This window comes from Vigna angularis, chromosome 7 (genome assembly GCF_016808095.1).
Source record: "Vigna angularis cultivar LongXiaoDou No.4 chromosome 7, ASM1680809v1, whole genome shotgun sequence".
NCBI lineage: Eukaryota > Viridiplantae > Streptophyta > Magnoliopsida > Fabales > Fabaceae > Vigna > Vigna angularis.
Window position 1 is genome coordinate 26,570,783 of NC_068976.1, and position 13,774 is coordinate 26,584,556.

Here is a 13,774-nt window from a genome sequence, read left to right on the forward strand (position 1 = left end):
ATATATATATATATATATATATATATATATATATATATATATATAAATGAAGACAAATTTAACAGGTGAAAATAATATGTTGCATGGTTTTCGAGACATGTTCAGTGTAACTAATAATTCCTTGCCGTGATGAAACGTGATTAGCTTGACTTTCCAACGGATATTAGTGTTTTAAGAAATTAATTCTCAAGAATGTGAATATGATAGGTTTTTTAAAGTTACGTTACCCTCTATAAAATATAAATATATTTGAATCGCGTAAAATTATCATACAATAAGGAATAAGGACACCTTAAATCTTGAGTTAAACTAAAATAATAAAGGGATCAAACGTTAAAATTAAACATTTAGTAAACATGCATACAACAACTTCTATATAAATGTTTCATAATTATATATTCTTAAAATTTAATTATATTTGCTACTTATCAAAATATAAGAAAATATATATACACATTAAATACTTAAAAAAAAAAATTCACTTGTCATCAAGAACCTTCATGAATTTGTAATAAAAAAAATATATAACGATCACTTATTATAAACTTTTAGCGAAAAAAAAAATACTATTAATTGTTTAAAAATATATTTAATTGAAATAACGTATGGTACTTATCATATTACATTAATTGCATAATATTTTGAAGAACGCTAACAATTTTTTTTATAGTTGTTGTTAGCATTTTTTTTATCTGAAATTTGTTTAAAACCATAATTTGGTGAGCATTGATCTAAACGGAGAGAGAATAAATGAAAATAAAACTTAGTAAAAATTTTGACATTTTTAATAAATTTCAGTTAATTAAAAAATGTAATAGTGAAAATATTTAAATTTCACTAATATTTCTTTTTACTTTTTACCGGCAGTTGTATATAGAAAGACGTGGTTAATAAAAAAGTAAAACAACACATACAAACTAATATATTTTTTTTTCTCTCTTCCATTCAAAAGGTTATAACGGCATTTAAAGTTTTGTGTAGGAATCTGAATTCTCTATATAGTTTTTCAACAGTTGAAGCTACAAGTTCTGCCCTCTATTACTTTCTTTTGTTAGCGTGTTTTTCATTTTCTTTTTGAGATAATCAAAGACTTTAGTATATAATTAGTTAATATGTTGAATTTTAGGTCGAGTTATTTAATATTATTAATTTTTATTGAAAACTATTAACAAGCTTTACTTAATTTCTGATCAAATTAGTTTAATACATTAGATGAAACTTTAAGATACCAATCCCCCACATCCAAAAATAAAAGAATATTTTTGGATAAGGTTTATATGAACATGGTACATGACATACATGTATTTTAACCAACCATGATTACATTAAAATAGTGTTCTGAATCATTTATGAACATGTGGGATATATTTAAGCAGACAAAACATCACTCTTGTTTCGCCAGTGAAGCAACAGTTTGGATAAAACAATCACAGTTTAAGTCCATTTACCATACTATTTAGGACGATACTATTTTCATGACACAATAGTCAACACAAACAACAGTGTGAAAATGTCGAATTTTCCAAAGCTCTAACTGTTTACTAGGTTGTTGCTGTTTCATTTTCAGCCAACGTACCCAGGAAAATATAAGTCACTAAGACACACAACACACAAAAAATATTACTATTGCTTACTATTACTTACTATTATTATCGTGTACGTGTTGAAAACTAATTGGTAATAAATGAAACCTTGAATAAAGTTTTTAAAGCTTAATTTCCATGTGTTAAATTAAAATTGATTTGCACTACCAATTAACAAAAAAATCACATTGATAAATATAAATGTGATTTTTAAGATGAAAGTTATAAATATAATAAATTTAGTACAACCATATACAATATATTTGTACGTATTCTTGTGTACAAAAAATTATTCAGAAAAATTAATATTGCATTTATTAGTTAAGAGGTCTCTTCAACACAGCATTTAACATAGTATGACATTTTTTTTTGAGAGCTCTCTTGAACAGTATTTAGAAATCGTAACGATTCTTCATTTCGCAATTATAGACCGTGTCATTTCAACTTGATAAGGTTTGACCGGTTCGCCATTATGATAGCTTATCCGGTTTAACATTCGCAAGATGGCAGAAGTTATGCCATGATCGGTATTACATGTATACTGATGATAGAAGTTAATAATAAAGTAAAGGTTTAATCGATTCATATGTCTCTATAGAGTTTAAATTTTTTGTGTTGTGGCATGAGGTAACATTTAATAACGACGTGGCATAGTAACAATTTATTAGGTGAATTTATTTGATTTTAAATTTTTAAAAACTTTAAAACATGGTAAATTTAATAAAAACAAAACGTTATATTTATTTTTGAAAATGATATTAAAACGTATTAGGATTAAGTTTGGTATTTTGGAGTCAAATTTTGAGTGTGCAAGAAAATTGGGAAAAATAGGATTTTTCGTGGATTCGTTCTGGTTCGAAATTGGGAGAAAATAGGGTTATAATGAGAAATTAGTTGTGGATGAAGTTTGGTTTTACAATTTTGGCATCATTTATCGGTGATTTTTCGGTGGAATCGTCAAATTGTTAGTGGTGAAGCACTGTGGGCAACACCTGAAGTAGAGTCTTCTGAGTTGACTCAAAACCAGCATAGAAACATTGCACGATGTTGGCGACGGAGGAGGTCGAGGAGTTGGGAGGGGGAGAAGTCGAGGGGGAGAGGGTGGTGAGTGGCGGAAGTGGAAGATAAGAGAGTGGAGGAGAATCTGAAGGTGGAAGAGATAGACAAAAGAGAATGAGAAAGGTGTTGTGTGGCGTTGGGTTATTACAGTGTAAGGAATAAGGTGGTAGTAGAGAGAGGATAGTACCATTGAGACAAATTTACAAACATGTGGCGTGCGTGAAGAATTGGTGACCACAGCAGCGATGTCCAGAAGTCAAAACCACCAAAGGAATTGAATAATCCAGTGCAAAGATAAATCAACCAATTCACCAATGAGAGATAAATTATCACAGAAGAAAAATTGGCTCTTTTTTTCCACTTCTTTCTCATCAATAAAAACACACTAAAAGTTCATAAACCCAGAAGCCAAAGCCATAAGCAGAAAACACTATAAAGTAAGGCATGGGAGGTGCAATAGGCAGTTGGATTTAGGGGTAGGCGTGGATGTAGATGTTGAAGAGGTGGGTGTAGGAGGGTGAGAAGAAGGTTTCCCAGAGAGGGGAGAGGGTGAGGAAGAGGAAGGCGATTTTGGAGGTGGAGGAGAGGTGGAAGGTGGTGTGTGGGGGCGGCAGCGCGGCGGAAGAGGGCGAAGGCGTCGGCGGAAGAGGGCTATTAAACCATTTTTAGGTTTTCTTCTTCTTTATGTGATGAGATTGTGGAGTTGATTGATTGTTGAAACGAAAATATAGAGAATTTGTTTATGGTTGGATTTAGAATGGTTAAGACATTTATGAGCTTTGAAATCTCTTCATTTGCGAGGACTATATTTATTAAATATAATTTATTTTAAACTTAAAATAAAATAATTTCATGTAATGAGTTGTTATTGTGTCACATGGTTAGTAAATGCTACCTCAGCATGCCACAACACAACAAATTTAATGCCTTCCACAACAATTAACAACAAGGGCATTATTAACTCAATTTTACATAAATAGGGACCAAAATGAGCACTTTCAAAGTATGAGGACCTAATTGACGCAAATCTGCACAAATAGAGACCTCCAGATCAATTAAACCTAAAGTAATCAACGAAATATACTGTGAAATGTGAAAACTTTATATGAGTGTTAACCATTCTATTATACTATATTTATCGGGGTTAGGGAGTTTATTAAATATGAGATCATGTGACTAAAGAAACATAGTAAAATTCTATATCAAAATGTAAAACATAAGACATCATGACTAACCCAGATGTTGGTGTAGACACCACTAGATCAAAATGTAGATCTTCTACAAACAACCCCAACTTTGCAACACACTCTTCAAATATGAAGGAATGAGTCGCCCCCAAATCAAACAAAACAACACATGACTTCTCAAAAAGTAACCAGCAACTGATAATGATGTTACCTGAGCTAGCTGCCTCTGCTCTAATCAATGCATAAACCCTATCAGCTTCCTGTGGTCTGCCACCACCCCTCTGCACTGATCTCCGTAGGGCAATCCCTAGCATAGTGGCCCTCTCGCCTACAAATATTACACCTCTTGAACCCCGCCATCTGAGGGTAAATAGACTAAAGATATGGCCCTCCACATAAATAACACTTCACTACACTACTCCGAAGGAACTAAAGGCTGAGAGGAAGAACCCCTAGACCCAGAAGAGGATGGTCTAAGATAAGGGGTCCTCCTAGAACTGAAGCTGCCCCTAGACACTGTTGGACCTCCAACCCTCAGTGGTTGGCTCTGCTGGCTCTCAACTTCTCTTTTGGTCTTTTCCCAGACATTTGCTCTTTCCACCATCACTGGAAACTCCTTAATGCAAAGACCAACCACCATAAACTTAATGTCACCCCTCAGCCCGTTCTCAAACTTTTTACACTGCCACTCCTCATCCATAGCTAAAGTATGGAAGCGAATCAAGTGCTTGAACTTATCAGCATATTCTGACACATACATGTTTCCTTGGACCAACTGCAGAAACTCCACCTCTTTTGCAATCCTCACACTGTTTGAAAAATATTCAGTGTAAAATTTCCTCTTAAAGACTTCCCAAGAAATCTGGACTCCACTACTCTCCAATAAAGACCTTGTGCTGCTCCACCAATGGCTAGCTTCCCCAGAGAGCAAGTACTCTGAGAAAGCCAACCTATTCTCCTCAGGACACCTCTTGGCATTGTAAATCCTCTCCACATCTCTAAACCACTGATCAGCTTCATCAGGGCTGCATTTGCCAGTGAACTTGGTTGGATGGTGTTGTAGGAAGCTTTTCAAGCTCCACTCTTGAGGATGGTTGAATGAAGAAGGACCTGCTGTAGCCCTACCAATTAGCATCAAATCTAAATACTACCTCTGGAATGTCTCAACTGACACCCTGGCAGCTTCCAACTGCTGCAAGGCAATAATATGCTGATTTACCAATGTAGTGTTTTGTTGCTACATTGCTTCCAACACATACTCCATCATTCTTATCACGTTAGATGTGTCAGGATTATTGGGTGAAGAAGGAGGAGACCTATTTGCCATCTCCTGCTTACACAGAGAGAAAAAACCATCAGTCTAACTCAAAGAGACAAGGACAACCATTATACATAACTAAGAGTATACAAGCACAAGCAATGCACACTCAAAACCTACAGGATTCCTAAGGAAAGAACTTCTCTGATACCATTAATGTAACATCCCAAAATATATAGTAAAAACTATATAAATAGTAGTCATCATTATAATATTATAGAACAGTTAGAGACTTGCAGATAAAGAGTTAATCTTACAGTCATCCAAAATGGCTATAAAATTTAAAACTTTATAAATAATGGAGTATTGCAAAACTTATACAAATAAAAATGAATAGCCTAAGTAAACTAGACAACCGCATCATCCCCCCAAAACCTACTCTAGGGGCACCTCATCTCCCTCTACTCACATCCATCGGATAATCATTGCAAAAGAAAAGCACCACACATACAAAAAGGCAAACACAAGCAAAAGGGTAAGCTAGATACACAAGAAAACATACACTATAATATCATATAACATACACCAGATAATTCAAGCAAAGTAACTAAATCACACATCCTAGCATATTATATTCTAGACTTGACTCGTCCAGACTTAGAATGATTGTCGAGCTATGGCGGGTCATGCACTCATGGTGGCCTCTATTGCTTTACAAAGTCATTTCCAATGGGTTTCACCCTACCACCCTCACGAGGTTAGTCTGTTCCGGGCCTTGAGACATATTGGAAGCCCCCACGACTAAGACCTCCTACTACTCCTCACGACATGGTTCAATCCTCTCTACTTGAGAATGAAAGAACATTGGATTTTCAAGATAATCCACAAGACTAAGCTCCTGCATTCATTCTAAACAACCTGGAATCTTACCAAGAGATTCTCCATTGAAACTTACATTCACCCCTTTGAATCACATACTTTTATTTGTAATTATCATCCATGTTTATCCTCTATTATATAATACAATACACTCTCAAACATACTTCACAAACCAAGGAACACCCAACATAGTACAACACAAGATAATAGAAAAAGATAGTAAACTAAACTCAGAACTTTCGCACAACGCACCCCATTCGTAGAGCGAGACTAGGAGTTTCTCGCACAGCGACTTGTCTCGCTATGCGAATTAACTCGCTATGCGAATTAACTTGCAGAGGTATCATACCTCAACCTCTCGCATAGCGCCCCCAGGTCGCTATACGAATGTCCAGACAAAGACCAACCTTCTCAACCACTCGCTATGCGCCCCTTTTCGCTCTTCGAATAAAATTAGCAAAAGTCTCAGACCCCAACCAAGAGCATAACGTCCTAATTCGACATGCGAATCACTAGACAGAGAGAAACCCTCACCATTCATTCGCATAACGCCCAAACTCGCTGTGCGAATGTCCAGACAAAGAGAAAACCTCTCAAGTCATTCACACAACGCACTAATTCACTGTGCGAATGCCCTTGGCAGAGAACATCTCGCCATAGCAACTCGCTATGCGAAACTATTCGCACAGTGAGTCTGCATAATCTGCAGAACGAAATTATGCAGATTTATGCAACACAACCACAAAATGTCAATTCTAGCTATTTTTCCCAACTTCTAACACTCCCAGATTGTATTATATACCTAATTAGACTTGTCTAAGTGATTCTAAACATTCCTATCCTCAATCTAAAGTGTGTATGAACCAATTTCCATTATAAAACATCAAATTCGTCAACTTAAGGACCCAAATTCAAATCTCCCACTTTGCACACTTTTTTTTACCATTTGAATGGCTTAAACAAGTCACAAATGACTTATCCAAAATATCCCAACAAACCAATTGAGTCCTTGACCTCTAGTTCTGATTTTCACTACCTCACTTCCTCCAAATAGACTCAAAACATGCAGAAATCACTTAACCTTCTATCTAGTTACTCTTATGACAGATTACCCTCAACCATATGATCAAAACAATTATACTCCACATTCATTTTAGTTTAAAAACATCAACTTCACAAATTTAAATCAAGTAATCAAATTACATAGAACACCATATCACTCAAATTCCTAAATTTATTTTAATCACTAATATATCACAAACTTCATCACACATACATACCAGAATACTAATTAAAAACATAAATCTAGCTTCCCTTACCTCAGAGAAGTACCACCCAGCTCACAGAGTTACTCCGACAATGCCTTACACCGCAAGGAAACTCAACAAAAAACCTACAACTCACCAATTGGTGATACAAATTCAACTTTAAAACCTAAATTGAGCTAAGAATTAAAGAGAAAGAGTACAAATCACATGTAACCAGAATTTGCTGCATGCTCACAGCCCCAAAATGCGCAGAAGAAAACGGAAACGACTTACCAGCTGAAGAACAAGAAACTGATCGGTCAAGATCGTAGCCTTCGACACCAGGATCGCATAGGCACCTCCTGATCGTTGAACAATCAGCTCAATTGAGAGAAAATCTAGAGAGAAGCAAGAGAAAGAGTAGAAAACAATGTTTTAGATAATGAACCGAGCTTTAGAAAGTTCTATTTATATTATAAGATTATTTTTGAAGTAAAAAACTCGTCTCATTATCTTAATACACTTATCTACTCTAATACTCTATTTTCTAGGTTCTTACACATTTCAATTTTCATTTCAATATTATAGTTATACATTAGTCATTATAAGGCCAATCTAAACCTGTTTCTCATGAGTTTTTCTGTTGTCGAGGGTTCGTGCTTGCTGCATCTTCGCCGAGGAAGAGTTTGTGGTTGTGCAAAAGCCCTAAACTGTTAGCTGCTTGATAGACCATCGAGGTAAGTTCTGAGTCCTTCTTTGTTTGTATTTGAGTCCTTCTATTTAATTGTTCAAGGTCTATTTTTCTATTTAAGTGTCGCACTTGAGCCTTTAGATATTGGGGTAATAGATATAATTCTTAGCACAATTGAAGCACAATGAAGAATGAATGTCGGCAGAAAGATATTAAAGCACAATTCTTAACACTTGAAGAAAGAAAGAATATGGATGTTGTGTCATAACACTTGAAGTTTGTGTTTTCAATTAATCTTCATTTATATGGATTAATTGATAATCACAAGGCTAGATTGGTAGTGCTAGGAAGTAAGCAAGAATATGGACTAGACTAGGACGGGACCTTCGCACCAGTAACCAAGATGACCATTGTGCACATAGTTCAAGGATGAAGTTTACATCAAACTTCTTACCGATAAGCCCACACCACTTAATATTGTTTGTAGACTAAACCATTTTATATGGTTTGAAATAGGTACCAAGAGTATGGTTTGAAAAGTTTAGATCCATACTACTTGGTGTTTCATTCACACAAAGTCAATATGATCCATCCCTCTTCCTACAAAGGACTTCTAAAGGCATTGTCCTACTACGTGCTTATGTGGATGACATTGTGGTGACTGATGTTGATGAAAAGGTTATTTCTAGAATTAAACAATTGATGAAGAGGTTATTTCTATTATGAACCTACAAGCATATTTGTAAATCAACACAAATATATTCAAGATCTGATTGAGTTGGAAAGCCCCACCAATTCAATCCTTGTTAACACCTCAATGGAAGTTAATGTATAGACAAGATGAATGTGACCTTGAAGATCCTACTTTTTATAGCAAGTTGGTTGGTAGTCCTATATGCCTAACCATCACTCATGCATATATTCATGCAATCTCGAAGACATTTCCACGTTTCACTAGTGCAATGCATATGTTTTAGGGAAATGCTTCAATTTCCCAAAAATGTAAGAAATAAGATTCAGTCTCTAAGTCATCTACTGAAGTCGAGTATCGTGTCATGTCCATTGCATTCTCTAAAATAATTTGGTTGCATGATGACAACACAAGTGCCATACAAATTGTAACAAATCAAGTTTTCCATGAACTCATAAAGCACATAGAGGAGGTTGATTGTCACTCAATTAGAAAATCTAGAAAATGTAACGATTATTCTCTTTTATTAGGATTCACAACTCTAGAATAAATATATATATATATATATATATATATATATATATATATATATATAATCATAAAAATAGTATTCAACACGATAAAGTAAACAAAAATACAAATATTAGAAACAAATAAAAATTATCAAATGTGTATTACAAATATATCATTAAACAAAATCACACAAAAAAAGTTATATAATTAAGAGTATGATAAGATAGAAAATACCTTTGAGATTTAAGAAATTTTTCTAGTCAAATTTTTGAGAGATAATAAAAATTGTTTTAACAAAATAAATCTTTTTTAAATAAAACAAAAATTAAGAATCAAAGACAATAACTAAGATAATTATTTTATATTACCTAGTAAATGAAAATATCATGTCATTGCACGTTTAAAATTAAAAGTCTCTCGTATGAAAAAAAATAAACAATAAATAAAAATTTTAAAAGAGGGTAAAAATTGTCAAATGAGAGACCTAAAAACTATTTTTTTTCTCTCGGATTAAAAAAAAAATAAGAATATTAAAAGAGAATAAAAATAGTCAAATGTGATAGCTAAAAACTTTTTTTTTCATTGTAATTAATAATACATCATTTGGACATATTCATACTAAGGTTTTGATAAAAAAGAAAGTATTTTAAAGATCTAATTGGATTTTGTGAATATAAAACAAACCAAATAATTAGAATATAGGAGGAAAAGTGTGTGACGAGAAAAAGAAGAGTTATAAAACTAAAAATTAATAGAGTTTATGTTACCTACTAAAAATTGTTGCTACTTTAATAATTCAAACCACGATGAAAATAAGGACAGAGATAAATATTGGAATATAGAGAAGACAAATATGTACACACTATTCCCATACTAATTAAAAAAATTGAATATCATTTATACTCATACTAATATTAAATTAATATGAGAAATTTTATAAAAAACAGAACGAGTTAGGATAATACTCACACAAACATGTTTATTTGTCATTCTTAAGAATGATCACATGGTAAAAAAGAATAACATGGTAAAAAAGAATGACATATGTTTGGTTTCCAAATTAGGCATTTTGGAAAGAAATTAAAGCATTATAATCTCTTCTCTCTTGAAGTATTTTTTTTGTAAAGTAGGAAAAAGGAAGGAAAGTCAACTCAAACTTTTTTGTGGATGTAAATGAAAACAACAGAGAATTAAACCCTAGTTTAAAATGATTGAAAGAAAAATGTGGTTGTATAAACAAATTTTAGAAATTCGATTTGATTTGAACTGTTTAAGTTGATGGAGCATCTGGTAATTGATAAATATGTCGAAAATCATGACTGAAATTTTGATGTCTAAATAATAGTTTGAAGAATTTATATAACATTGTTTTATTAGCATTTGTCTGGGTCCAAGCTTTTGTTTTCTAGTTAGGGAATAGATCTATATCCGAATATTCAAACTTGTGTGTGATGATTTGGTGTTTTGATTCAGGCAAAGTACTGTTAAAACAAATGGTCCATTTTTCTTTCTTGTGGTATCTTCGCTGACGCGTTCACACATTGGAAGTAGTTAGTAGAAATAGAAAACGTCGAAGAAAAATTATGAGAGGAGACTCTGAATGTGTACATCACTTGCGGTATTGTCTTACTTTTACTTAATACTCTTACCATCCTCAAGAGCTTTGAGTCAGTGAGTGGAGTATCTCACGCTTCAATCTCAAGCAAAGTTGGTCGATGAGGTGGCGCTTTCTGATTGAGACCCGGCACGTGCCTCATCCCTCATGCACACGTGTTCATTTTTAACAAAATCTCTAACACCATACAAGGGACAAGTGACAAACAAGAAATTGAATTGAATAATCCACTCAATTTTGCTCATCAATAAAAAAATGATAAATTGAGATAGTGGGGTTTGATGACTTTTGGCAACTTTGGAGTTTAGAGTAGTTGATTTCTGTATATAAATAAGTAGGTGGTGCTGCTCTATCGTTACTTAACTCTCTTAAACTCTCATTCTCTCTCTGAGTTAGTGACACTCTCGTTTTGAGCCTCAGGTGTTCGACGATTGTTCTTCATATCTTGGCTGTCTAGCATTTCCCTTTTGGTATAAAATGGGAAGACAGCCATGTTGTGATAAAGTTGGGTTGAAGAAGGGGCCATGGACTGCAGAGGAAGATAAGAAACTTATCAGCTTCATTCTCACCAATGGCCAATATTGCTGGAGAGCTGTCCCTAAGCTTGCAGGTATCCTCTCATTGCTCCTATTTTTAATCATTTTAGTCCTTAATCAATGCCTTCAAAATGGGAGGCTGAAATCCCAGTTTTTTTTCATGCTCATGCTGTTTTGTTTTTAAAACGGTTCATCAATCTTTTGCATTTTATGGTAATTGGTTTTTGGTATTTCTTCCTTGTTCCTCTGTTCAGTTCCTTTGATTTCCATTCAAGGAAATCAAACACCACTCAAAATTGGCATATTCATTTCATCTTTCGGAACTACTCTTCAAAACATGTTTTGGCCTTTTAACTACCATAATACATCGAATGGTGTTTCATTTGAGGAAAGAGATCCCCTTGACTGACTTCAATGAGTTCAGACTAACGATTGGGGTATGGTTCCATGCAGGATTATTAAGGTGTGGGAAGAGTTGCAGGCTGAGGTGGACGAATTACCTTAGACCAGACTTAAAGAGAGGCCTTCTTTCAGAATACGAAGAGAAAATGGTCATTGATCTTCATGCTCAACTCGGCAATAGGTTATTTCCACCCCCACCATTTTCCCTTGTTTAACTTTTCTGCATGTGTATTTTTTCTTGAAGAACCATACTAATGATTAAACAAAATGATTGCTACACTGCTCATTTGAAAAATTATACTAGGCTTATCCCGGGAAATGATTAAAACCATCCAAAGATATCTTAAGTATCACCAAACGCACCAACCAAATTGAGTTTATTATTCTATAATTCATACGCCTCAAGTTGTAATTTCTTTATTCATCTTAGGCAAAAGACGTGGTCCTATAATGGCTCACACCTTCCAGGGGAAGGAGGCGTACAAAGCTTGTAGACCAACCTCTTTTCTTTTCATTCTTTCATTTTTTTTTTCAGTACTAAAAAAAGTAAAAAGGAACTGCTCATGATTGCAGTTAAAATTGACTAAAACTGGGTGTGATTGACGTAGAAAAGTAAATAGGGTCGAAATTTGTCTTGTGGGAAAAAAATTCTGATTTCGTAACTTGCATGGCAGATGAAACATTTTAGTGGCTACAAAGTCATTCTTCCTTTCAAGTGATGTCCGTGTGGACCTTATGTTAATGATGGAAACTTTCTTTCGCGTGTTTTATTTTTGTAATAAAAAAATATATGTTTGCATATTATTGTTTTACTGATTTGTCATTTTCCTTTTCAGATGGTCCAAGATTGCTTCTCATCTTCCTGGAAGAACTGATAATGAGATAAAAAACCACTGGAACACCCACATAAAGAAAAAGCTCAAGAAAATGGGCATTGATCCTATCACACACAAACCACTCCCTAATGCAAATCAACAAACCCAAAATCATCCCCAACAAGAACAACAACAACAACAACTACACCAACCACCTGAAGAAGAGCAAAATTACCAACAACCTTTGCAAATTGACTTTGACACCGAGGTTGACCCTAACAAGGAGCTAGAGATTTCAGTTGAATCATCAAATGTCAGTGAAGGCAAAGAGGAAGAGCAAATCATGGCAACACCTCAATTTGAGACAATGGATCAGCTAATGAATGGGTTCTGCACAGATGAAGTTCCAATAATTGAACCTAATGAGATTCTAATGCCTTGTGCTCCTTCCTCTTCAGCCACCTCTACATCTTCTTCAAATTCAACCAACATCCTTGAAGACCTGCAGCTACCTGATTTTGAATGGTTTTGTGATTACATTGATAGTAGTCTTAGTAATAACAATAACAACCATGAAGACAAGAACACCAATAATAGCAGTGTGGCTTTGTGGGATGATGATGACGACTTTATTAGCAAACTTAATTGGCTGATCTCTGAAGACGATGACTGTGATGGTCCTCTCACTCAATTCTCAAGAACTGTCACGGATTCATGGGCTTTTGGCTTGTTTTGATTTCAAATTTTCTACCCTTTTCTTTTGCCCTGTTTTCAATCTGATTCTAAGCTTTTAATTAAGAAGAATAAACAGATAATGATTAGGAAGAACACAGCTCTTGTTAAGCATTACCAACTTTCCTCCTAACTTCTCACTTTTTCATGTACAAATAATATGTATGTGATATATGATAATGGAAATACGTTCCTTTCTTTATTTTTATAAGTTTTTTTGCAATAGCTTTACACTTTTTATTACATGTATTATTTATTCTTGGCTTTTCATTAGCAGCACTTTCTGTTTATTTGTTTTATATTAAGACACAAATCTCGAATATGAAAATTCTTTGCCACTCAACCTTGTGGCATGGGTGGAAGCATGCTGATTTGTTCTATTGAGTCGCACTCAATTTTTATTTTTATTTTTCAGTGTAATTACTTACTGCAAATATATATATATATATATATATATATATATATATATATATATATATATATATATATATATATTACTTACACCATTTGAAGAGACCCTATTAAATATTGATTTAAATAATTTTTTATTTTGTCATAAGAGACAA

General features: G+C 33.9%; 1 protein-coding gene across 1 annotated transcript; it reads left to right on the top strand.

Moving 5' to 3' along the window:
* The first annotated feature begins 11,077 nt into the window (after window positions 1–11,077).
* LOC108337417 (transcription factor MYB20) lies at window positions 11,078–13,419 on the top strand. Its single transcript, XM_017573939.2, has 3 exons — window positions 11,078–11,333; window positions 11,713–11,842; window positions 12,498–13,419. The coding sequence occupies exons 1-3, from the start codon at window positions 11,201–11,203 to the stop codon at window positions 13,210–13,212; spliced, it is 978 nt and encodes a 325-aa protein (XP_017429428.1). The 5' UTR covers window positions 11,078–11,200; the 3' UTR covers window positions 13,213–13,419.
* Window positions 13,420–13,774: the final 355 nt, after the last annotated feature.

Coding starts and splice junctions, on each gene's coding strand:
- LOC108337417 (XM_017573939.2), top strand. CDS start 11,201: ATGGGAAGACAGCCATGTTGTGATAAAGTTGGGTTGAAGAAGGGGCCA. Junction 11,334..11,712: donor AGCTGTCCCTAAGCTTGCAG/GTATCCTCTCAT, acceptor GGTTCCATGCAG/GATTATTAAGGTGTGGGAAG. Junction 11,843..12,497: donor CATGCTCAACTCGGCAATAG/GTTATTTCCACC, acceptor TTTCCTTTTCAG/ATGGTCCAAGATTGCTTCTC.